Source organism: Amphibalanus amphitrite, unplaced genomic scaffold (genome assembly GCF_019059575.1).
Source record: "Amphibalanus amphitrite isolate SeventyFive unplaced genomic scaffold, NRLGWU_Aamphi_draft 000345F_arrow, whole genome shotgun sequence".
NCBI classification, from domain to species: domain Eukaryota; kingdom Metazoa; phylum Arthropoda; class Thecostraca; order Balanomorpha; family Balanidae; genus Amphibalanus; species Amphibalanus amphitrite.
Genome location: NW_024881840.1, coordinates 386,912 through 412,790, shown reverse-complemented (window position 1 = coordinate 412,790; position 25,879 = coordinate 386,912). Strand labels below are relative to the sequence as shown.

The window sequence follows — 25,879 nt, the reverse complement described above, 5'->3', positions numbered from 1 at the left end:
TCTCCTAATTTTGCTCGGATCTCAAGTTTGCTTCAAGGCATCGGCAGCCGGGTTCGATGGACTTTGACAATAAAATGCATGACGATCGGCAGCGGGTGCCTCTCATTTGCGGATTGGCCAAGTTATTTATTTTGATAAACAGAGGAGAATGAAGGTGTTGATTTTCGGTAAATAAAGACAGTTTTTATGCGCTTAACCGAATGCACCGCGTTTGCCGCAGTGCGCCACATTTGTCACGAGGCGCCATTTTTGTCGCAAATCGCAAAACTTTATCAAATATGGTCCGATAAAGGTGCAATTCGGTGGAAGGATGCAGTACAAAATGACAGGTACAAATGCGCCACGTTTGTCGCAACGCGCCACATTCGTCGCAATGCGCTATTTCCACCAAATATGATGAAGAATAATGGAATTACACGAGTAGAAGCAGGGTTAGGAACTCTTTTTTTAGTTTATATGATAGTCTGTGACCTCACATGACCCAGTGGTAGTGGTGGTACTGTAGTGGTAGTAGTATATGTAGGGGTAGTGGTAGTATTAGGGGTAGTGGTAGGGGTAGTGTTAGGGGTAGTAGTAGGGGTAGTGGTAGGGGTAGTAGTAGAGGTAGTAGTAGGGGTAGTAGTAGGGGTAGTGGTAGGGGTAGTCCGTAGTAGTAGTGGTAGTAGTAGTGGTAGGGGTAGTAGTAGGGGTAGTGGTAGGGGTAGGGGTAGTGTTAGGGGTAGTGGTAGGGGTAGGGGTAGTGGTAGTGGTAGTGGTAGGGGTAGTGGTAGTGGTAGTGGTAGGGGTAGGTGTAGTGGTAGGGGTAGTGGTATGGGTAGTGGTACGGGTAGGGGTAAGGGTAGTGGTAGGGGTAGGGGTAGGGGTAGTGGTAGAGGTAGTGGTAGGAGTTGTAGTAGTGGTAGTGGTAGGGGTAGTGGTACAGGTAGTGGTAGGAGTAGTGATAGTGGTAGGGGTAGGGGTAGGGGTAGGGGTAGAAGTAGTAGAAGTGTGGTACAGGCCGATCCAATGTGACGTGGTGACCTATACGACCTGGCCTGACCGAAGATGACCTGGCCTGACCCAGTGTGACCGGGGATGACCAACTTGACCTGACTTGATCCCGTATGACCCAAATTTCATCCAACGAAGTTATTATGTTCAAAATTTTCCTCTGCACGTTTCCGTCCATATCTCTGCTTCCAGACGACAGATCAATTTAAATCAAACACCGTTCGAAAGCAAATTGGCTGCTGCCGCATTTTATGGCTACGCCGCGAAGCAAGTGGCGCAGCCGCTTGTCTATACTACTATTTGAACAGGATCCGTCTGTCTGTTTGTTTGTCTGTCCGCCACGCCGTGTAGTGGGTTCAATTTAGCCGGCCTACAGGGCAGACGGTATATCGTAGGGGGTTGAAATTTGCACACCTTCTAGGTGACAGAGCGGGTCAGCGCCTTTTCTAGGTTCCGACTCGCTGGGGTGCACGGTTCGCGCGTGGGGCGCGCTGGAAGAACGCCAATGAAATTTTGATTGGTTCGTAGATCTTCATTGAGAGCCGGGGTCGACAACTTTGTGGACTAAATGCATGCCGATCGGCGGCGAGTGCCTCGCATTGGCGGATCGGCAAGTTATTAATTTGAATGAAAAGTGGCGAGAGAACGTGTTGATTTTCGTTCAATGGAAACAGTTTGTGATACACGTATAAAAATGCACCGCGTTTGCCGCAATGCGTCACATTGGTCACAAGGCGCCATTTTTGCCGCAAATCGCACAGTTTTGTCAAATATGGCCCGATAAGGGTACAATTTGGTGCCAGGATGCATGCTCAACCAACAGGTACAGATGCGCCACATTTGCCGCAATGCGCCACATTTGCCACAAAGCGCCATTTCCGACAAAATCGAGTAAGGGTAATGGAATGGCACGAATAGAGGCAGGGCTGAGAACACTTTAGGTCTGATATTTTAGTACTGATTGGATCCAATTATTCTGTGACCTGACATGACCCAGCGGTGTTGGTAGGGGTAGGGTAGTGGTAGGGGTAGTGGTAGGGGTAGTGTAGTGGTAGGGGTAGGGGTAGGGGTAGTGGTAGTGGTAGGAGTAGTAGTAGTAGTAGGGGTAGGGGTAGTGGTAGAAGTAGTAGTAGGGGTAGGGGTAGTGGTAGGGGTAGTGGTAGGGGTAGTAGTAGGGGTAGTAGTAGGGGTAGTGGTAGGGGTATTGGTAGGGGTAGTGGTAGGGGTAGTGGTAGGGGTAGTGGTAGGGGTAGTGGTAGGGGTAGGAGTATGGGTAGTAGTAGTGTTAGGGGTAGGGGTAGATGTAGTGGTAGGGGTAGGGGTAGTGGTAGGGGTAGTGGTAGGGGTAGGGGTAGTGATAGGGGTAGGGGTAGTGGTGGAGGCAAAAGCAGAACAGTGGCCCGGGCTGATCCCAGCGGACGAGAGGTGACCTATGTGACCTGGCCTGACCCAAAGTGACCGGGGCTGACCCCTTTGACCCGTCTTGACCCCGTATCACCCAAATTTCATCGAACAACGCCCTCAGAACAGCTCTTTTTAAATTCTCTTCACATTTCCGTCCATATCTATGCTTCTAGACGACACATCGACATGAATCAAACACCATTCGAAAGCAAATTGGCTGGTGCCGCAATTTTTTCCTACCACGCAGCAAAGCAAGTGGCGCAGCCGCTTGTCTATATTACTATTTGAGGAAGGCGTAGTTTCTGTCTATTACGAAGGTCGCGACATGGTGCTACGTAGCGCGGGTTACAGGTCACACCGTTGCACCTACCGCGCTGAAATTTGCGCAAGTTATAGAACAAGGATGGACAACGTGCCTTTGAGCGGTCTCGGCTCGATCGGATCGATAGCGAGCGCGTGGCGCGTGCCCAAAAAGTGCAAATTCGCGTCATAGACTTTACATGTATAAATCGGCTGGCAAAAACGGGCGAAAATGGCTAAATTTGCCCGACACGGGTCCGTTCCCCGTGCAATATCTCGGTAGCCGTGCGCCCGATCGGCACGGGGAAAACAGCATCGTGTAGAGAATCGAACGGGCAATCGAATAGTGTGCGGTGCAGGGGTGGCACGCGCCACGTGCAAGTGTGAGGGCAATTTCATTTCAAAAAGTGCCATTTCAAACGGATTTTGGATTTTATTTTATTTTCCCGTGACCATCAGACTGAGAGAGTTGAAACAACGTCAATTGCCAAGAGAAATGTACCGCCTCTCATGGAAAAATTGTGGACAGCTAATTGATCAAAAACAATGTGGAAAAATCGCTGAATTAAAATGGTATTTGTCCATAATGTGCCACTAAAAAGATACACGGGATTTGCTGCTTAACCTGATACGCTTGATAATTGAAAATGCTATCATTAGAAAGAGCATTCAATTCTCTCCAAGATCCAATCATCACGTTTGCATGACAAGCAACAGTATTCTTAAAAATATAAATGTTTTAAACCTCTGCAAAACGATTTTTAGCGAAAATTATCTACGCCTTTCATTTGTCTTAAAACTACGCACCTCAATTATAAAGCACATTTGACAGATTCTGAAGTGGAAAGCATGCTTATCAGACACGGGCACCTCGATGCGGTGGATATTTTTTCCACAAACCAAAACGTTTAGCCGTCAAAAAGCAATCGACCGAAATGGATAGATAACCCAACCGACACAAGAACAACCGAACACCCGCCGATCGAAAATATCCCTTTTCGCGTTGCGGAGCACGCGGGTCACCCTAGTCTCACACTATTATGCCAGTGACATAGCTAATAAATTCCTAATTGGTGGTGTGGATAGCCCAACAATGCCGCATAAACGGTCCATGAGCTGGTTCTAATAATTTCATTAGTAGAAAAAAATGAGCTGCAGCCTTTCTCCGGCAAGTTCTCCGTCTCTAATTCAGCTTCAGCGGTTCGATACACCATCCGTCTCATACACCTCCCACCCCGCCTCTCCGGCGACCTCTCCTGTCTGTCTGTGACCTCTTGTAAAGTCACCCAGGACGACGCTCCGCCCCTGTAGAAGTCCCAGCCGGTGTCACTGCCAAGACGGTACGTTTTTCGGACCGTTTCCTGGCGCGCTGCTCCGTCACATATACAAGTATCGCTGGCAGACAGGTATCCATAAAAACGGGCACAACGCGACACCGCGCCTCAGATCGATCATAGAGCAGAGACGGCAGCGACGGCAGTCGACGCGAGAAAAAACCGTCGAGGAACGCCCTCGACACAGAGGCGGCGCATGACGGATTCGCGTGACGCTGTATCATGACGCGACGGCCGGGAGGCGACACACCGAGCCGCCCGCTGTCACTCGATGATGGAGCGCCGCGTCACGTGGCACGTCGTGTGACGTCACGTGACACAGTGACGCCAGATGACGTCAGGTGACGTCAAATTGTGTTATATATCATTATGGGAACGAGCCGTAGCCACTGCAGACCTACGGTACGACATTAGGTAGCACCATGCTATCTGCCGAATTATGTCATAGACCGCACGCCAGAAAACGATGCGCAAACTCAAGAACAAGATAAGCAAGATAGGATCATCGATAAAACGTATGGCGTCAGATGACAACAGACGTCGGACACTCAGTGAGGCGTGACGGTAAGCAGTGTACCTGAAACGTGCATACTCGATGAATAAGTCTGAATGACCACCCCGTTCGGTGAGCGCCGGCGTCACCCCCGTTCGGCGGTCGGCCGCGGGGCCCGGAGACCTCTGAATAGCTCGGCTGGCCTTGGCCGTTCCCAGTCCACTCGGAGACGAATACAGCCGGCGACAAAAGCCATCAGCCAGCTGTTGCAGCACTGCGGCACTGGCTGTCGGGGCGGCGGTTATTGGTTCCGCCGCCCAGCGCCCGCCGGCCGGCCGAATGCATGCTGGGATTGCGCCGGGCTCCCTGCGTCGGCAATCGGGGCGTTTCTATTCAGAGATGCACGCCGCATGTATGGATGGGAGCGCGCTTCGTCAGACAGACGCCACATTCCCCAAGTGTCACAGGTGATTGGGAAGCATGGAACAGATGGAAATCAAACTATATGTCTTAGCACAATTTGTTCCGAAGAACTGGATACCAGTGCAATGAGAGGAAAACGAAAATGTTAGCAAGCAAGATATCTGAACTGTATTTCACAAGACGCTCATTTGCAGATAGTTTAAACCCACATGACTATGTAACTTTGCTCGAAGGCACGTTCTACCGTCGCAAAATGAATTCCATCATTTCGAGTTGTTGGAAACAATCAACTGCTTGAGCTATTTTCATAACCAATCCCTTAAGTGTTTTCCTGATTAAGACATCATTCGGCACTTTTTATTGACAATATAAAGCGCTGCAAAGCCGACGTGTGCAGGTGTTTCACTATACGAGTCATCACGAAACATAAAACAAGTTGAGGAGGACTGCGTCACAAAGAACTGCGTCTTTCACCACCGTTTGTCGGCAGCTACATTTGATTGTTACGACGGACACCAGGCGTCTTCAGCACGATAGTCGCACAGTGAACTTGAATTAGTGCGTAGCAGTAAGACAGAGTGATTCGGAGGAATTTTCTCATATTGTTTTAAATGGCTCATTCGCTAACCCCGTTTCACCTGCTTGCAGAATCATAACTTCGTCCTATTAAAGGGACCCTCCCACCTTAACATTAGATTTGAGTTGAGATAGCCAAAATGGGGTCCCTGGCTCACAATTACCGGTTTCGGCACTCACAACATCGAGAAATGCCTTAAATCGGAAATATTGAATTTCAAAATTGCAGCGTTTTGATTCAGAGGGGCTAATGCTTTTGAATACCCCTCTGAATGTGTGACGTCAGCGGAGATCTAACGATTTTTTAAATCTTTTACTAAAACGTTTGGTACACGCGATGGTATATGGTGCTTTGCGCGCAACAAATGCCGCACCTTCTAATAAAGTCGCTAGGAACAGCAGATATCCCAAAAAGTAAACAAAAGTAAAAGTTTAATATCTTGAAAACCGGTGAATATTTTTCGATAAAATTTGGTAGATATTCGTTTTCGCTCTTTCTGAACCTAGCAACATCACTTTTATGCCAATTCATTAACTTTTTTGAAGGTGGGAGGGTCCCTTTAAAGCCTTCGCAGTTTACTTCCATAAAACTGTAGTGACATCCTTCAAAGTTCAAATACTCCAGATTGACGTACCCTCAACTGTGCATTTTCAACGCATACGAACATTTCACGATGATGAAAATAACCATGCATGTCGGCGGCAAATAAAAAAACTTAATGCGAGCGTGGATTGCAGACAAATTTTGGTGGTCACCCAGGCGGCGAGGAAAGTCGTGCTGGAATGTATCATTAAAAATATTCCTGAAATCATGCATAACCTCTTGGAAATGATGTTATCAATAAATACCGGCGCACGACAGCCATTAGTGACATCCGGCAAATTGTGAAAATACAACCGGGTTGCTGTGCTTGCCGTGCTGAAACGTACACAAGTGGAGTTTTCGAATCCGCCAAACAAACTGACGACTGATAAATGTGGACGGTTGATACTGAAATGAAATTTTATTTTTTCGGGCTTTTTTCACATAATTGAGTGGGAAAGGAGCGGGCTTACCTTGACCGTTGTCAGCTGGCCGGAGACGGGGTCGATGGCGAAAAACGACTCTGGCGAGCTGGGACTGTTGACCAGCGAGTAGACCAGCTCGGCGTTCTGGCCCTTGTCGGCGTCCGTGGCCTCCAGCTGCCGGCAAAACGGACACCGGATGGGAGAGTTAGCTACAGGGAGGTAACTAGATGCTTGCTCAGAATCATGGTTGATTGACATGCTTGATTGACATGGTGACTTGATTTTCAACAAAGGTCAGTTCGTAGCATATCCATAACAGTTTATGCCATGAACAGTGAACACTTGTGCAATAGTTTAAAAAAAACGAGTTGCAGATAAGATACACAATAAATGGAAGCATTATACTCGTAGGTAATGGCCATACTGAAAGTACAATACATGTATAGTTAGTACGATACGCTTATATTGAGTCATTTACTTAGCGCCCAACGAGTTGTCATCATACACAGTTCAAGCCAAATGGACGCTGTACGGTGTACACAATGCAATTATCCTAACTGACAGCACATTTGCTGGTGTGCTGACTCTTATTTGTGTTTTGTCAATGGAGCAAAAAACGAACGGTAACTGACAAAGAAATCGTCAATATAGCATGAGCGCTCACCCTTCCATTAGCCAATGGAATATTCTGTGGCGCTTTTTGCGTCAGTCACGACACAATGACATTTGTTGTAGTTGTAGGCATGCATTATCGTGTCGACTGACCATGTCTCTGAAAGTCCCTATGTCCTGATTCCATCAACGCACAGTGCAGCTTTAGCTACGTAGAAACACTTTTTGATTCTCGTGGACCCAACGATGTCGGGTGTATGTACGTAAAAGGTGCACCATTGGAAAGTGACAAAGACATTTCTCCGTCCAGTGTTATACATGTTTTATGAAGCCCGCTAAATGACCGATATTATCCGCAAAGTCATTTCGTTGCGGCCACTTTCCATTTTGGTGGAAAAATGCTGAAGGCCTACCGACAGTGATTTGGTGGAAATGGGTCGTCACCCCCCCCCCCCCCCATCCCCGCCGCGACGATGTCGGTCACGCCACACACTAATCACCGGGGGGGAGGGGGGAGCATGGGGCGACTAACCCTACCCTGACCGCCCACCCGCCGCGCAGCCGAGCTGTACTTATACTACCTACTGCGTGACTTTCCTGCAATGTGTCTCCGCAACAAACCGAATGGCCGCTACAATCAGGTTATTTTATATACATGATCCCAGCGGGATTCGACGCTAAATGCGCTGAACTAAATATATGTACAGCTAAATATGAGCTGGCCGTTCGCCAATTATGATAAGGCATCATAAGCAGTTAAACAAATATAAGGCCGCGACCTGCAGTGCATCATGTGTGTATGTATCAGAGGCAATGAAATTCATCCCTTTACAATTGAACATACATGGTCCATGGACGAATTCTTCAACTGCGTAAAATGCATCGTTTAATTGGCATGCCTGACGACGACCCGACGCGACGCCTCCTTGGTGGGCGATTCGGCTAGTCCATGAGCTCCAGACAGGCGGAAGAAGTCATCTTTTGAAGTTTCCAAGAGCGGGACCGGCTATGACAGGTGGCAGAAGTCATCCAGTTAAGTCGGCTCAGGACCGGGAAACTCCCGAGACTCCTGCTAACCAGCGCGACCCCCAGGGTCCACGGCTAGCGAGGGATTCATTGCTGTAACACCGGGCTTCAGAAGCGCAGTAAAGTGACGCCCGGCCCCTGAAGGATGACCAGATGTTTGAGTGGACGTGTCTGCAGAATATAGAGACGCCGGCGGCGGTCACAAGGCTCGCCGGTTCACCGGTGGCAGGTCACGCAACGGCACCTGCATATAATGTGAGCAGCCTGCCACGAGGGTCATCAAAGAGAACCGCTTGAGAAGCGGTTCTTGATTAGACGAGAAAATATAGTGTCAGGGAGAGAAAGAATGCGGGAGATCCGTTAACAATGGTATAAAGGCGATGCATGATGAAAGAATATAAAAGCAGGAATTTAAGACAGAAAAAGACATCGATAAGACTTTTACGCTATTGAAATATTTCCGTAAAAGAAGTCGTGCTTATCGATCACATCGGTTATGTAAAAAGCAGAGGATGCCTGAAGAAAGTAACGTTAAGGGAGCCGGCAAATGCCCGGCGCGGAGGTGTCGGGGCCAGCGGGCGGGCGGCCGGCGCGGGGCGACATGCCGCGCACAAGTCCCCCGGGTCACCGGCGACGCTCGGGCTATCACAGCGCTGTCAGGACCCGCTCAATGCGATCGCCGGCCGATTAATTATTCGTTCGCCGGCGACATGCGGCCCGATCGAACGCGGCGTCGGAACGAACACCCCTGACGGTCCCTCCTCCCCGGGGCCCCTCCCACAGGTGCGCGCACACCTGCGTGTCAAACCGACCTCACCCTCCCCACTCGGCGCACGGCGGCTCAGAGCCACTTGTCACTGAATTACATGCAGCTTTGGCACCAGCTAGATAGTGCGACAGAAAACCTGGCGGCGTGGAAACGCAGGACGCCGCCACGGTCTGAATGCAGAGAGACGTTACTCTCTCCTACTGATCACGGTGAATCGTCTGAGGTCCGTGCAGATGAGTTGATTGGCGGACTTACCCTGAGAACGGCAGTGCCAACTCCCTTGTTCTCCTCGACTTCGGGACGGTACTGGGCGCACAGTGGAAACACAGGCCGGTTGTTGTTCACATCTGTGGACAGAAGTGGGTGAACAAGGTCAGATGCTGTCTCAAGGAGTTAATCTTGATCGCAGTCACCCATTTCCGTAACACAATTAAAACATTCCATCAAAAATTTCTTCTCCTAGCCCTGAAACACTACGGAAAACACAATCGGCAACTCCGATATGCGCTGGGCAACACACTTCTCTATATATAGAGAAGTCTGTGGCTGGGTGGGTTAGCGGTACATAATATTATTTCTCTTTTGGCTATGTCACGTCGCTTTAATTTATTCCGTATCAAGGGGCATCCATCCAATTAATCATCGTGAGCGGCAGAGACCAGCATGTATGTAGAAATGAACGACCCTGTTCAGTCTGGGGTGGAATGGTAAGACACGAGGATAAACGGAAAAAGGTACGGCTGGACCCAGACAGCACGGTGGAGCGAGCGAGGCCAGGCGGTATATGAGGTTGGTGTGCGGCTCTCCATCTCCGCTCCGGGCCAATGGGTGCCAGAGACCAGAGTGATGGCACCGGCTGGGACAATCCTGTGCCCTGCCTTCCACGCTGATCACCGCCTCTCTGCAACCACCGCCGCCGCTGCCATCCTTGTTTGTATGTGAGGCGTCGTTTCGACCCGAGTCCGATGCCGGACGATGCAGCGTCGAGTGGTTGGCCAAGGCTGGATCTAGCGGCAGGGACGAATTTCCGGTGGCGATGGTCGGCCGGCGATCCGCCAAAGTTACAGACGCTCAGAAGACGTCTACAACAGGTGGGTGAGTGCAGAAGCGCGGACCGACGGCGCGGCGCCGACTGGAGAGAGATGAGCGCTCGGAGTTGGATGGACGCCGCCCGAAGAACGGCGCCGCACGTCCCGGCCAAATGGCCAAACTTGGTCGGCAGGCGGGCAGCCGAGTTTTTTCTTGTTCCAAGAGAGAAGACGGCGGCTGTATTATTCAGCGATCACTGTTCGTGTGGCGAAGAGCGGGTCGGCCGCGCTCGGAACAAATGGCACTCAGTTTGATTGTCGGAGCTGCCCGTGCTTTTACGCCGCTCGGGTTCGGCACACCACCACCGGTCGCCATCGGTGTCCATCGGTGTCCATCGGTGCCCCGCTCCGGACCACCGGCGCCGACCACACCCACCGCCGCCCGAATTTCACCTGCCGATCGGTGCGCTGACAAAAACACTGCTCGCTCGGCCGAAACCACACAGAGCGATGATACCCTGAGAACGCGCCCGGGGGCCAAAGTAGGCCGCGCGCTGCTCTGTTTTGTTCCCCGCCGCCAGACAGCCGTCGAAAGGCAGCGCGCACCGTATGCAAAACACGCACCCGGCCATGCATTTGGTGCGGGGCCGCAGCGCCGATGATGGCATTCGGTGTCCCCGAGGCGGACGGATCAGGGCAAAACCAACAGACCTCGGCAAATAATGCCCAACATAGATATTCCGAATGGGAGGCCAGTTTCAGCAGAACGAGAGAGGCGGTGTTTGAACAAAACAAAAAATATATAGGAAATGAAAACCAAAATATAAGAGCGGGAGCCATTGGGGTACCGGCCAAAATGAGAGTTTGTAATATCGCTATGGATCAACAACATTTCAGAATTAAGTCAAAACAATTTTGAAGATAAGACATGAATTGTCTATTTAAAAATCACAAATGCCTATTGGAAATCACTTACTAAAAATTAAACTTGTGATTACTCATTTGTAGTTGCATTTGTGGGCACTGTTAAAATTAAGTTAATCAACTGAAGTTAATCTGCATAGTTTTCTCGCAATGAAAGTCGAGTAATGCAAGGCAAACATTTCTTACTTGACAAGCTCTCATTACAGCAAGCCCCTTTATTTAATCAATATCTAACCATAATGTTTTCCGCCACCTTTTTACATGTTTCAGTGGCAGCATGACATTCAGCGCAGCCTCGGGCGTTGTTGGTTTCTGTTCCCCTGGTACGGCGTAGCCCACCCTGCAGCACCGCCATGGGTGGAGCTTTTCCAGGGAAGTTGTTGGGGCAAAAAGTCGTCAAACCCACAATGTCCGATTATGAAGTTGAATAAAATGCCACACTGAATCAATTCCCATCATTACAGATAGGTATAATATTTTGCATTAAACAGACATTCCAAAGCTCTTCAATGCGAACATGATTAATTTGCAAAGCAACCAAGTCTTAGAAATCAGCCAAAGTTGGTGGGGCAAAACGCTTATTGGTGGGGCAGAATACCAAGCTGGTGGGACAGTCGCCCCACCAACTGTATGGGAAGTTCCGCCCCTGAGCACCGCCCTTCCCCTAATATAGGATCACCCAGGAGGCACACGCCGATAACGCTAAAACAACACCCAGCGTGCAATGATGGCCGGATATATCCACAACGTCTAGAGATGGCCTCATACCTTGACCTCTGACCAGGGAGCAGCGAACATTCCCAGAGGTCAGAGGTCACCCGTCGTGCACTGACCTATGACGTGCACGTGCACGGTGGCGGTGTCGTTGAGGTTGTGCGTATCGCGGGCCACCACTGTGAACGTGAAGTTCTCCTCAGAGTGCTGCGTCAGCGGGCTGGCCGGCCCCACCAGACGGATCACGCCCGTCTGACGATTAATGCTGAACTGTGGGTCACACAGAGACGAGACGGGGTCAGCGGGGGAGTGGGTCTCATACAGGGCTCACACATTCAGCGGGGGAGGCGGGGAGGCACACGTGCCGCCCCACCACCGGCGGTCGATGATGGCCGCTCGCTCATCGTTTCTGTGAAATTGCCGTTGACAGTGGGTAATGGCCGTGGCGGTCGGGCGCGGGTTAGACCGACCGACCGTACAGTGACCAGGTAGGCCGCCTCACTGCGGCCGGCTGTGACACTGCAGAGTGCCACCGTCACCCGACCCGTGGGCCCAATCACACAGCACGCGCTGAACATGGCTGATGGCCGTAAATACTGCAGCGCGCCCGTGAAAAATGCAGACCAATTTTCACAGCAACGCTGACCAGAATGGCGCTGCCAATGGCTCGCCGTCACCGGCAGGCACTGGTCAAGAATGTGAGCGGCACCGGTCAAAGGTCACACGGGAGTCGCTCACTGACCGCCTGGGGGCCGCCGGTGACGACATTATGTCGCCCGTGGGGATAGACAGCCGTCCATGCAAGGCAACTCCAGAGTGTCAGGTCAGTTATTTGTGCAGTATTTATCACTTCCGAACTACAATACCATTGTGTTAGTCTGATTCAGGCAAACATAAAAATGAGTTACAGCTTACAGAAATGTAAGCATGCAAACCATAAATTTCTACGTCATTCACCGCTGAAATGGAACTCGCTCGAGCAGTCTCTGGAATGAAGATTGAATGGTGTAAATGCGCATGTCTGTTCTATGCTGACAGTCAGTAAGACGGCGCCTGCCGAACATTACGTGATATTTGTGGGCCAATCCATGAATCAAAAATGAGGAGCAAAGATATGAAGTAGCTTCAGTTGTATAGCAGTATGCACATTTTGAGGAACGCGTCTGTTTTATGTGTTGCCCAAGGCATTATTGAAACTGGCATACAAACGCACACACAAGCCGTGGAAGGCACATGAAAGGTCTAAAAAGTTATATGGGGCAAAGCCATTATAACTAATAATTAAATATTTAGGAAAATGCTAAAACTAATTAGATATGTAAGCCAAAATATGCAATGATTTTTTTTTCTCAAATAATGTCGGCCCGGTCAGTAATACCTATAGGTAGATACAATTCTACCTTTCCCTGTGCCGCAAATATCCATCAGTTGTAGGTACTAACGACGTTGACCAAATGGTTTCGTGAGCAATCAAGGGCCATCATCATGAAACAATGGCATTCCTCCGCAAAACAATGCCAATAATTAATCAAAGACGGGAGTAAAAACACAAACTGAAATCATCTCCTATATCGTTTTTGTCTCGCCAAATAACAGGGCATTGACACATGACGAGAGAGCGATTAAACAGATTCCTATTGCGCCGTGCAGCAAAAACAATCCGGCATTCCGAGATGAGCATCTCACGTCTGAAAGCAATCACACGTCGGGGAAAACAAATCTCAAACAGGACGGCGAGTCATCAGCAGGGGATCGGCTCATCGGGCTGCTTCAGCCGTGCGCTGATTTTGCCGGTGAAAAATGGTGGTAATGCGGCGCGGAGCCGTTCTGCGACGTTCGCCGCGCGCCGTGATGGCTCAATCGCCGCCGCCACCGATCGGATCACGGGCCGGCCGCCTGGGTTCGACCGGAGCCGCCGAAATAGCGCCGGTAATTACGTGTCGCGGGTTAATCACCATGCGAGCCGGCGCTGCAGATGAATGGGTCAGTTCTCGGCTCATCAGCGCGGCCGTCCGGGACGCCGGCGGCGGCAGTTCTTCACAGCTAATAAAGACGCCGAAAGGCGCTCCTCCTAATGGTCACGAAATGTATTGCACGAAGTAATATCAGCGACCGCGGCGCATCATCCGTTCGTGTGTTAATGCCGCGACGGTGATCCATCACTTAGGTGGAATCCGACCCGTGACCGAGCGAGATTGGCCGTCGGCACCTGTGGGCCTCCATGCCGGCCGGCAACGCAGCAACACACTGCAGGCGGGAGCTGAGCCCTCTATAGGCAGGAATGCGGCGAGTGCCTATTGCGTCCAGTGCAGATAGATGGGAGCTGAGCGCTCAATAGACAGGAATGCATTGCGACTTTCGGCACACTTCGCGCCCCGTTCAAAAAGCCAGACGTAGTGCGTCAATATAACAAGGACACATAGGTCAATGCCTTCCTCTAGACGGATCATCTCTAATCTCTAGGCATCTACCCGGTTATATCAACAACCAGCCGACGTACCAGCCCTCTCTCCAGCCAAAGCTCACCATTTTGTAGACTTCTGCGTCCTGCGTGCTGCCGGGGGCGCGGATGAAGTAGCTGATGGGATCCGTGTCAGGATCCTGGGCCACCACGGCGCTCACCAGCGACCCTGTCGAGAGGAGCACTCGTCAGTTCACATCTATGTACAGGTGAGGCAGACTTGCTGGAGGCATGGAGGGATGCTGGAGGCATGTTAAATCACATCAAATATCTACAGCACCCGGAGGTAACAAGTGGGCTACATTCCTAAGTTAGAATAACAGTGGCAGCAAGAAATGGTATTTAATTAGAGGCTGCTCCTCTTTATCATACTGAAAAAAGCTGTACCCATTGGAGAGAAACACCTCGGAATAATTATTTCCCTATGATAAAGGCATTGCGGCGCCAATTGAACCAAAAGTCCTGTGACGGTTGAATAATGTAATTTGGTACGTCCAAATACGTCCATTGATTGCACAGGGATATGACGGTTTTCACCGCGTGTAACTGCACACTGTTCAAACCAGACTAAGCGTCTTAGCATCCAGCGATCGCCACCACCGATTACATACTGATCCCAGGGAGTGTAACGGAATTACGTCCAATTACGCTGTGTCGGCCCCATGGGACGGGCGGTGCACGGCTGGCAGCCTCGAGGGGCGGGGCGGGGGAGGGCGCGCCACTAACTTCGGTGACCCCACACCTGCAGGTCAATCCACAAATGGGATGGGCATCAATGACGCACACCTCACACTTCACAGGTTAGTGATGACCACCGTCAACGCAGGACGCACTGTGCAAATAAGCCCAGCTTCATATAATGAGGTGGCAGCTGTTAAGTAGCATGCTAATACAACAGTAAATCATCAGGCCGATTACGAACAGCGCGTCCGGCAATAAGACATGACACATAGCTAATGAAGAGCAAGCGAAGCGTTACATAAACGGCACACGTCAGTTGAAATACTAATCTGAAATACAATTTTGCAAATCCCCATTTAATCTTTCCGCCCGATTCATCATCTGCTCGGCCTGTTAACCGGTCATCAATTTCGGTGTCAAGGTCAGGCGGTGGGCGCCGGCGATGTGATATATTACACTTACAGGAAGGTGAGCCTGCGCCACTGGGCGCTCCCAAACAGCGGGTCTGTGTTCTGGAAGTTGGAACATTGCAGTATCCAAGGTGTGATGGCATCGGGATCAGACGGACCACCAGGTGGCTTGTATGTTGGATTAGCTTTTTGTCAGGTATGTACGCGATAATTGCTTGATATGTTATAATGGGTGAGCAATGCATTTATGGGTAGAATCACAAGACAAACAGCATTCGCCTTCCCTTAATAGTGGCACGAATAGTGGCACGTAGCTATATGAATAGTGCTGTACCGTGCTGAGGCACCCTATATCTAACATATTTGGGCATACATTTGCAAATTTAATTGTGTTTTCAATGCAATTTTGAAACAGCCAGCGTTTCGCAGAAATGCCAAGCAGCAAGTACAGAGGACATTCCTAAAATAGCACGGACAAGTTGGATATGAGGCACCATATGCACTCAACTGCAACACTTTAAGTCAAGTGCTCGACTTGATCCGTCAGCAAGCACGATATGGATTAGCAATAGCTTACGAAAAAAAAAAAACGATCCGACATATAGAATCATCAGAGGAATCAACCGGGCATACGCATCTAGGTAAGTTTTTGACGATTCCATAATTATCTAATGTACATATACAGGTGCCCCTAGTAATGCTCCCCTGGCCCCGGCCCTATGAGGCTTGCTGGCCTGGAGGGCCGCGGCGGATCGGTATTTCACCATGGACCTGCGGCAGCGGCCCGGCGGCCCAGCCGATCGGTTATCGGCGTCATTGCGGCCATTCAACTGCCCGTCCAGCCGAGCACGGCCGGCGTGGCTACGGCCGCGTGCGTGCCGCGTCGCCCCGCGCGCGGCGTAGGCGCCCGGCGGCCCAACGGCCGTCGGTCACGCACGCCCGGAATGCCCGGGGGCGGCCGTCTCGGCCGACCGGCGCCGGCCCGTCGGACGCCGTCGCAGTCGACGCGGCTCACGGCACCGTCCAACGTGGCTGGTGTGCCTTTTCAGGCAAACTCGGCTAATATAAGATGCGGCATATCAGACCTCGGAGATATAGCCAAAACTCGACGTTTTTTTATTCAAACCATAATCCAAAGTCTTCACCTTGCAGCCTTCCCTTCTCGTTTAATAGCAATGTGCAGCATGTTGTGCACACTGCATAATATACCAAATCTCCTGTAACAGCACATCGCGACAGGTAAATTAAATGTGAAAAATGTTGGATCTCGGTTTCGCAACTAAGTTCTAAGATCTTTCGCAACCTAGAAACTTTGAAAAGGTCACCTGAAGTTCAGAAATGTCAGCCGGGCCCGGCGTTAATCAGCCATGTAGGTCATGTCTACCCGTCCGTTTCCTCATCCGGAGGAATGCAGGTCTGACGTGGATGCGGAGTTGGGGCCGACGTCCGACACAACGGAACCCCGAGCGCAATCCATGCAGTATGCACACCAGTGCATGTACTCGTATACAGTTGGGAATGAGGATGCAGGAAAGTGAAGAGATAATCAATATGCCGGCGGTGTGAGCAGGCTTCTAGCTCCAAAGAAGAAACGTTCTGACTCCTGCTGTCTTGACAAGTGACAAAACTCACAGCGACACTGGAGTGCTGGATTACGGAAAGCACTGGCGTATCCAGGGAACACTTCACAGTTTTTATTTAAAACAACGGAACTTGTATAGGTATGCGCACAGGTATGAATGAGGGAGCAGAGTCCGACGACTTCGTGAAAAACTGTTTTGGAAAGTTCGGCTCCACTGCAGTGTGAGCCTCCCCCCCCCCCCCCCTATCTTAGAAGAAATGCATAGGCCTAAACAGCAGGCACACAAATGAATGTTGTTTATGAGGCCTTGCGCGGCTGATCGAAGCGTCCTTGCGTACATTTGGTGGATTGATAGCTTCTGTCAGACGCAAATTGAAAGCACAGCTCACTCTGTTTGATTCACTTGAAGAATCCATCGGGCCCGGTCATTATGGGCCTGTCCGGTATAAATGATATATCGACCGGACCTAGCAGCCCAGGTGCTGTGCGCTCCGCTCACCGACAAACGTTCGATCGGGGAGCGCGACCGCTCCCGGCTCACCCAGCCGATAAGCCCTCATCCGCACACAAGCCGCCGGCGAGCGGCCCTGCAGCCTGACATTTGTCTGGGTTTCACTCAGTGCAGCTTAGCATTTTACGTCAGCACGGTGGACCGTGTTTCCAATCGATTTACTTGGCATTGTGACGCGTTTCACGGCAGAGCGGTCCAGCGAACCCTTGCATAACGTGCATGCGCGGAAGTCAACGGCGTCCGCAGCAGCAGCCGTCCCTTCCGAGCGGGCCTCCCCCAGGGCTCCGTGCTCGCCCCGACCCTGTTCACCCTGTGGTCGGCGGACTTGGTGGAGGAGCTCCGGAAGGTTGACGGCACATCGATCTACATGTACGCCGACGACACCGCCACCCTCAGCTCCGGAGCGACCATTGCGCAAGCGATGGTACGCGCTCAGAGAGCTGCAGACGTGATGGCGGCCTGGGCGCGGAAGTGGAAGATGCGGCTGGCGGGCAGCAAGACGCAGGTCCTGGTACTGTCCCAACGGCACGAAGATGCCCGCGACATCGTGCTGAGGGTGGACGGCACGGCAGTCAAGGGCACCCGACATCTCCATCTGCTCGGCGTGACCTTTGACAGATTGCTCCACTTCGGGGAGCACTGCTCTCGTCTCCACCGCAAGGTGAAGCCGCGTGTGGCCCAACTGAGGAAGCTGACGGCGCGCTCGTGGGGCCTGCAAGAGCCGCAGCTGCGAACCGTCGCCAACGGTTACGTCCGTGGTGCACTCGAGTACGCGGCGGCGGCATGGCTCCCGGCGGCGTCGGAGTCGCACGTGGAGCTGCTGGAGAGGGAGATGCGTGCCACAGCGCGCGTCGTGACCGGCTGCCCGATCAGCACGCCGAGAGACCCGCTGATGGCGGAGGCTGGCATGGTCCCGGTCCGGGCGCGCAGGGAGGCGTTGGCCGTCAGACTGACCGCCACCGCGGCGTCGCAGAGGACCGATGACCCTCTCCGTGAGGTAGCAGCGAGGACAGCCCCCCGACGACTGCGGACCACCACCGGCTGGCGTGATGTGGGACGGGAGGCCCTCACCCGGCTTGGTCTTCAGGAGACACCCGTGGAGGAGCGACTACACATCACCCTCCCTCCATGGTCGGACTGTTCGGGGGTGGCGATCCGGCTGGACGTCGGCGCGGCTGTTAGCAGGGAGGCACGCGACGAGGTCCGCCGGGCGGCGGCCGAGGAACACCTCGCGACCCTGCCAGACCAGGCGACCTGGATCTGGAGCGACGGCTCGGCAGAGGGCGGTGTCGCGTCCGGGGGCAGTGGTGCCCTGATCACCCTGCCCTCTGGAGAAGAGAGGACGACCCGGACGCCGGCCGGCGCCGTCTGCAGTAGCACCCGCGCCGAGCTGGTGGCGATGCGTGCCGCTCTGGAGGAGGTGCAGCAGCTGGAGGACGCAACGTCTGCGACCCCGCTGGTGCTCTGCACCGACTCCCAGGCTGCGCTCGCCGCGCTCGCGACGGGCGCCGGAGAACAGCGGACGACGCTGGGAGCCGAGATATGGCGCCTGCTCCTGGCGGCCCCGGACAGACCGACATGGCTGCAGTGGGTCCCGGCCCACTGTGGCCTCCCAGGCAACGAACGGGCGGACGAGCTGGCCAAGGAGGCCTCCAGCTTACCACAGGCAGCCGCGCCTGTGGACGTCCGCAGCCTCACTAAGGCAGTCGGCCGCGCCGCCTCCAAGGCCTGGCGAGATCGCTGGCCCGACAGCTTCTTCAGGCGGATCATGAGAGACAGGTTCCCGACACCTGTCCTCAACGAGACGAGGGAAGACGCGGTGAATGTGCACCAGCTCCGAGCGGGCCACTGGGGGCTCTCGACGAGCTACCTGCACAGGATCGGCCGTCACCCAACACCGACCTGCCAGCAGTGCGAGGACCTGAAGTGCCCGGCGGCACTGTGTCTGGTCTGCCGAGAGGAGGCCGACACGCCGGAGCACGTGCTGCTGCACTGCCCCTGCCTGGCGGGCATGCGACTACGCCTGTTCGGGAACATACACCCCGATGCGACTCGGCTGCGGGACGGCGGGGCCGTGGCGGCGCTGGCCCGCGGCTTCCTCCGCTACCGAGAGCCTGCGGGCTACGGCCGGCCGTAGGCCGGCCCGCGGGGAAATAACAACAACAACAACAACAACCCTTGCATAACCGGCATACTAGCGCTTGTCATTCAATTTTCCCCGACGGAGCGTTTATATGATAGCTGGTCCATATGCGTCCTTACCGACGAGGTCCATGTTATACGTACGCTTACAGCATTACCAGCTTGGGCAGAATTTTCGTCTTTAAAGATTGAACACAGTGAAAGTGGTTGTGGCGTCAACGAAAGATCGTTAACCAATAAAAATGCAAGTTGAAGGGGCAGGGATACATGTTCGAGACGCCACCAGCCCCTTGGATCTGCTAGTTTCCGTTAGAGGTGGCAAAACTGGAAAATTTTGGGACCCGGACCCGGACCCGGTCTGACTGGCACATTTCTGGAACCGGTCAGACCCGGTCTAAGTCAGCGTTGGAACCAGATTGACCCGTTCCCGAAATTCATTATGAAAATTGTGTACAGTTGTAGGTATAGCAAGAAGAAAATAGTTTCTTTCTAATTGGGCATACTTGTGTTGCAAAGTAAAAAACTCATGCCATGGTCATTTCATTTCGCTTCACAGTTTGTATTTTAGAACCAGATTCAGGTCATATTTAAGAATATAAGAAGTAAGTAGACCAATGAATTTCATGCTAACCATAAGCCACTTTTCCTACAGCTGCTAAAAATGATGTGAACTGGGGATCCATGGAGCAATGCCTTCACCAGAGTCAGAACCTAACATCATCATGGAACAAGATAACATACTGATACATACCTTTTCTAATATTTTTGGTAAAAGATATTCGTTTTTAGAATTAATTCATTAGTCCTTACAAATATCAACTATCCAAGGCCCCAAACGAGAAAACATTCAAAATCAAAATAGAAACATCAAAACTTTGTGAGGTCCGCCAGAAATGTCGACACCATGTCGACACGATAGCAATGCAAGGACAAAACAGGCGTTAAATCACTGCAAAATTTTGTTGGGGTTAAAGTACTGCAAAATCGCAATGGCAAGTGGCAATTAACTTTTAAGTACTGCAAGGTTGCGATCATGACCTAACCCGCGCACCGACGGGGGGGGCGGATATCCGCCCCCCCCCTGAGGTTTTTCGCGAATAGCGGGAAAACCGCGGCGTGTAGCGCCGCGAAATTTGGTATGACTATAACCTCATCAATTTTACACATGGTGTGCAAGTTTGAACCTCCTAATTTTTGAGGTCAGGTCACCAGGTCACTTTGAATGACCCAACCTCAAGTCACTTTTTTGCAACTTTGTCACCGTGCCAGAGCTACAGTAGATGTCAGAGGCCTTTGAAAGTCGCAGGATATTATTAGGTCATTAGTAGCTACAATTTGTATATCTCGGAATTTTGATATCGGTGACCTAAGGTCAGGTCAATTTCGCGACCTCCCCATTATAAGTCAATGGGGGAAAAATCAACTCCCTGTTTTTACCACTAAAACGGGTCGGAATGGCCCCATATACCATACATGACTTCATATACGATCAACCTTCACTACCTTGAGGTCTGTTTTGCTGTTGGGCAGCTGTGAGGTCATGTGACGTCATCAAAGGTCACCAAAGGTTTTTGGCCAATAACTCCGTACAGGAACAAGATACAGACGCGTGGATGGTCTCATTGTGTTCAGCTCGTCAAGACGCATCGAAAGATATACATGATGACCTCGAGGTCACGTGACCTGAGGTCAACCTTTGACCTTGACCTTTCGAGGTCAACATATATATCATTCGATGCGGATTGACGAGAGGATCACGATGATGCCCTTAGTTTGTTCCTATCTTGACTAATTCGAAAGTTATTCGAGAAAAACTCTCTCCATATCTAGCGCCGCCATTTTGACTTTTTCGACCCCTGTGACGTCATCTTTGACCTGACCTGAAAATGACCTTAGTAAAAATTGTAGATCTTGGCCGTGCGTATCCGATGCCGTTTACCGCTTGTCGCTATCTTGCTTCGTTCTCGAGATCTCAGGGGGGGGGGCGGATGACCGCCCCCCCCCCCCGTCGGTACTAAGTTGGCGCAGACCCCCGTCGGTGCGCGGGTTAAAGGGACCCTCCCACCTTCAAAAAAGTTAATGAATTGGCATAAAAGTGATGTAGCGTGAATCACAAAGAGCGAAAATGAACATCTACCAAATTTTACCGGAAAATATTCACCCGTTTTCGAGATATAAGACTTTTATTTTTGTTTACTTTTTGGGAAATCCGCTGTTTCTATGACGTCACATAAAGGTTTTCTTTACGTCGGCATTTGGAAGCAATAGTTTGGTATCAAAGTGCGACAAATATTGCGCGAATGATGCGTTTATCTTATCAAGGTCAATATATGATGGCCAATAAAGGATTCCAGGACAATTCTTATGGCATTTCTTCGTATCGCAATTCTTCGTCTGCAAATCTTCGTCAGGGCATTTATTCGTACCTATCGCATTACTTTGTCTCGCACCAGGGTATATGAAAATCGGTTCGCATTTCTTCTTCAACGCAAATATATGCAAGAGTAAGCATTGAGGGACAAATAAATGCACCGACGAAGATTTGTAGACGAAGAAATGCGGACGAAAAATTGTGCTACGAAGAAATGTCATGCGAGGATTCGTTCGGGTACCATGACATTTATGTGATTTCAAAGTCAAGGTTCACAGCTGATCTGCTAAATCAAGCCAAGAATCCAAACTATCAAAATACTATAAATATTTGTTTGTCTGTCACAGAGGTCTCAAGCAATATAAGGTTGACATATGTTGAATCAAAAATCTACTACCACAACTCACATCTCCTGCCTTAGTTTATCATTGTTGTTTTAACTTGCTTTCAAGAGAAACAGAAGCCAGTATCTGATATCACTTCAGATGATTGTTTCAAGATCTGAGTTCAAATGGAAATAAAAGCAAGATCAAGATGAAACAGGGATTATTGCTGTTAAAGTAGTTTGGCCATGATACAACAAGCACATAAATCATTAGCCAAATCAAATACTGGTTGGTTTGTCAAGATGTTTGTTGTCTGTCGTCTGTCGAGCTGCTATGAACACTGAACGCTCTCACTCTTACTTTAAAGAGAGTAGTTTAAGTTGAATGGTAGTGAGCTGTAATTAGACAAAGCAGCTATTCAGTGCTCACATCAAGCCAGGCTAGGAAATGGCATCAACTGTGGTGGAGGAAGCAGGTTCGGCAGCCCTATGTTGTAAACTTCTGTTATGTCTTGTGTTTGATCAACTGATGTTTTCTGCTCTGTTTTGTGCAGTGATAGTAGCAGGTAACTGCATGCTTGTCAAATTATGTGAAAAAACGAATTCATAACATTGCATTTTTCTCTCCATGCAAGGAACAAGTAAGATGTTGTAGAAAATGTAATAGAGGGCTGCATTGCTGATTTTGCACTTTATCAGAGCTTTATTTAGAATTGCTTTCCTGAAAGCTACACACAGGCCACAGTGCTGAAATTCACAATGTCATAGCTTTTGGCAGAAAAAAGAAAAGACTTACCTAGGTAAAATTGGCTGAAAGTATGGCAGAGCAGGTCTTGATGCGTATGCCCATCCGTGTGCTTGCCGAAGCCGAACTGACTGCAACACATTTAACTCTGACCCACCATGGTGGCTGGCATATCCTGAACTTTCACCACTCTAAACAAGACAACTTTCAGCCCTCAGCATTGTATTAAAACACTGTACAAAACACTCAAAATTTGTTTCAGTGCCATCCACGGACAACATCAGTCGCCATTCACCAGGCCAGTAAAAACAGAATAGATAATAGCTTCAAACCCATGTAGTCAGAGTTACTAGGTCTGCACCTCAAAACAAAATCCAGGTGACATTCACCACGCCAGTAAAAAACAGGTACTTAGGTAACGTAACAGCTTCAAATCTGGTAACATGTTGGTCAGACTTTACACTACCATATTTACATGGAATAATATGATACCAAACAATAGTGCAACCATTCTGGACAACAAAAGTGTATGATAAAATTAATTTAGAATACTCTGGCAGCATGATTTACGAGCACAGGCAGGTGTTACCTACCAGCCTTCTCATGTTCTCAATGCTCGTAAAACCAACATTGTAGTTTTGATTTTACCTTACATGATAACACACTTGGCTGCAATGGCACATTTAATTTAATACTGTGAAAAGACCAGTTATAACCACTTCACAAGCACAATTGCACCTCCTGCCGACATCCTTTTCCAAAGACAGTCAGCAGCGTCTTTCGTCAAAACTGGAAGATAAATCCCCTTTCAACTGTTAACATCAAAAATATTTCTTCATGGTATGACTGTGATCTCCATATGGAAACCTTGCAGGAAAAGAATGAATGTCAATTGTCAGCTCTTCAAATTTCTTTGGACTTTAACTTGCAGTACCATATCCAGTTTGCTTTGATATTTTGTTTTTTATTCCATGTTGAAGTTGAACACCAAGCTCCAGATATAGCAGGCAGCTTGATCATCTTCGGCCTTGGTATAATATCAGTCCAAGTTCCAGTGGTGGGTATCTTCTAATATTCAAATTAAAATGAAAAGCAATAGGCTTTCTCAGCGCCGACGACGGATTTCACGTTGATAAAAAAGGGAGCTCAAGGTCAGCAAAACTCGGGTTCAAGGAATGGCGGGCGTTGAAATGACTGCTGACGTCATCAAAAAACCGCTAATGGTTAAGAGATAGGGACTAAGCTGGTCCCACCCTGCAAGTAAAGGGAAGAAATTTCTTGAACGCCATAAAGCTGCGGGGGTTGCGACCAGGATAAATGGTGGTTTCTGAGCCTGGCCGCAAACTTGGCTATCTCAACTCAAAACTAATGTTAAGGTGGGATGGTCCCTTTAAGTGCCAATTTATTAACGTAGAAAACAAACTACATTTTGTTGTTAGTACCTAGATATAGAATAAATACCAAGGGTTCTGAGACTTACCTGATTTCTTCCCAAACGTGTTCCCAAATTGTAACCTTTATGCAGTAGATTAGCGTGCGTAAGGTATAGCATATATGACGCTCAAATGCGCCATTTTCACATCAACACGGAATCATTGGCCTTGGAGAAGGGCATTGGTATTGACTCAGTTTTTTTGCCAGCTGCTGCCGTATGATGGCGCTAGTAGAGCGCTATATATAATACGCTCTGCTAGCGCCACCATGCGGCGCCAGTTGGCTAAAAATCTGATCAATACTACGGTTTCTGGAGAATGCCTTGGATTCATTTTTAGCTTTATGGATTTATGAAAGGGCATGTCAATGTTGGTTTTATGAGTTGTCTTCTGGCCGTGATAGAAATAATTTCAAGGCTGTTTGAGTTATGAAATGCATTTGAATATCAAACATGAACTCTGATTTCCGGTGGGCATAGTGACTTTGGTATGTCAATGTCTTTGGAAAGGCAGGTGAGAATGCCACTGGTCAGCCTTGCTTCAATTGGATTTGTGTCCATTTATAAATGGATTTCAGTCATACCTACTTACCTACATATGTTATTGGTATTTGATTTCTACAGCTCAAAATATTGCTAGGTTTTGTACAGCAAACTGAATGGAAGTGATCCGTACAAACATTTGGTGAAATGTTTTCTGGATTGCTAGCACTTAGAACTTGTTTATTCTGTTTTAGGTGACAAGATAAGAAATTGAAGCAAGACTGACCAGTACCTATGCTATAGAATAGGTAGCCCAATCTGTAGGAATATTAAAATTCAAAAGTGGAATTGGGACTTATGAACTGGAAACTGCATCAACTATGACTATGTTTGCCAAAGCATAAAAGATATTAATTTAATATTTACCATAAAGCACAGGGAAATGACAGATAGGACCCGGTTGGACCCGGCCAAATATTTTGGGGGACCCGGTCTGGACCCATCTGGGTCCAGACCGGTTCCATAGACCGGGTCCCCGGGTCCACATTTTGCCACCTCTAGTTTCCGTCTCATGTAAGCATCTGAATTGTGTCTAGTCCTCGGTTACAAATAACGCCACAGAGGCGCGCTTCGAGCTGAAAACACCAACTAAATCATTTCAGTCCCGAAACACATAAGCGCTGTAATTTTCTCCCGGAAACACTATTCTCGAGCGCGGCCGCTACAATTATGTATGCTAAGCCTCTCGCACGGCTGACTTTCAACAGGCTGTATCAGCTGTTTAGCGCGACAATGCTCGAACTAGCTAACAGACACTGAAAGAGCCGGCTGAGACGCCACTGGCGGTGGCCCGGCCGTGCGGTCCGCTGGTCACCGAGCACGCCGGGGGTTCCCCGTACTGTCAGCGACCCAGGTCACCGGCGGGCGCCGTGCATCTTCCCGTAGGAATCGCAGTTTTCAGCAGAAAAGCCAGCCTTCTAGCAGCAAACACTCTCGTCTCTCAGTGACAAAAGCAATGACGTAGCCTTGTCTGGTGAGTGCTCACACCAGAGCTGAGCGGGGAGAGGTGGCCGGCGGCCGGTGCCGCCCCCGCCGCACAGACGCGCCTGATAATCGATGGGTGCCGGTATCGGCC

The 25,879-nt window shown here is 50.1% G+C and overlaps 1 protein-coding gene across 2 annotated transcripts in view; it reads right to left on the bottom strand.

The window, feature by feature from the left end:
- LOC122389151 (neural-cadherin-like) overlaps positions 1-25,879 on the bottom strand; it is a 145,772-nt gene that overhangs the window by 61,457 nt on the left and 58,436 nt on the right. The window contains exons 1-5 of one of the 2 annotated variants that reach the window (XM_043380885.1): positions 20,140-20,275; positions 14,128-14,231; positions 11,721-11,871; positions 9,191-9,282; positions 6,577-6,702 (exon numbers count right to left, since the gene is read on the bottom strand). In XM_043380885.1, the coding sequence (XP_043236820.1) occupies positions 6,577-6,702; positions 9,191-9,282; positions 11,721-11,871; positions 14,128-14,130 (372 nt within the window). In that variant the 5' untranslated portion in view covers positions 14,131-14,231; positions 20,140-20,275. Of the gene's footprint in view, positions 1-6,576; positions 6,703-9,190; positions 9,283-11,720; positions 11,872-14,127; positions 14,232-20,139; positions 20,276-25,879 lie in introns of those variants that run through there. The other variant, XM_043380884.1, reaches the window with a different exon arrangement.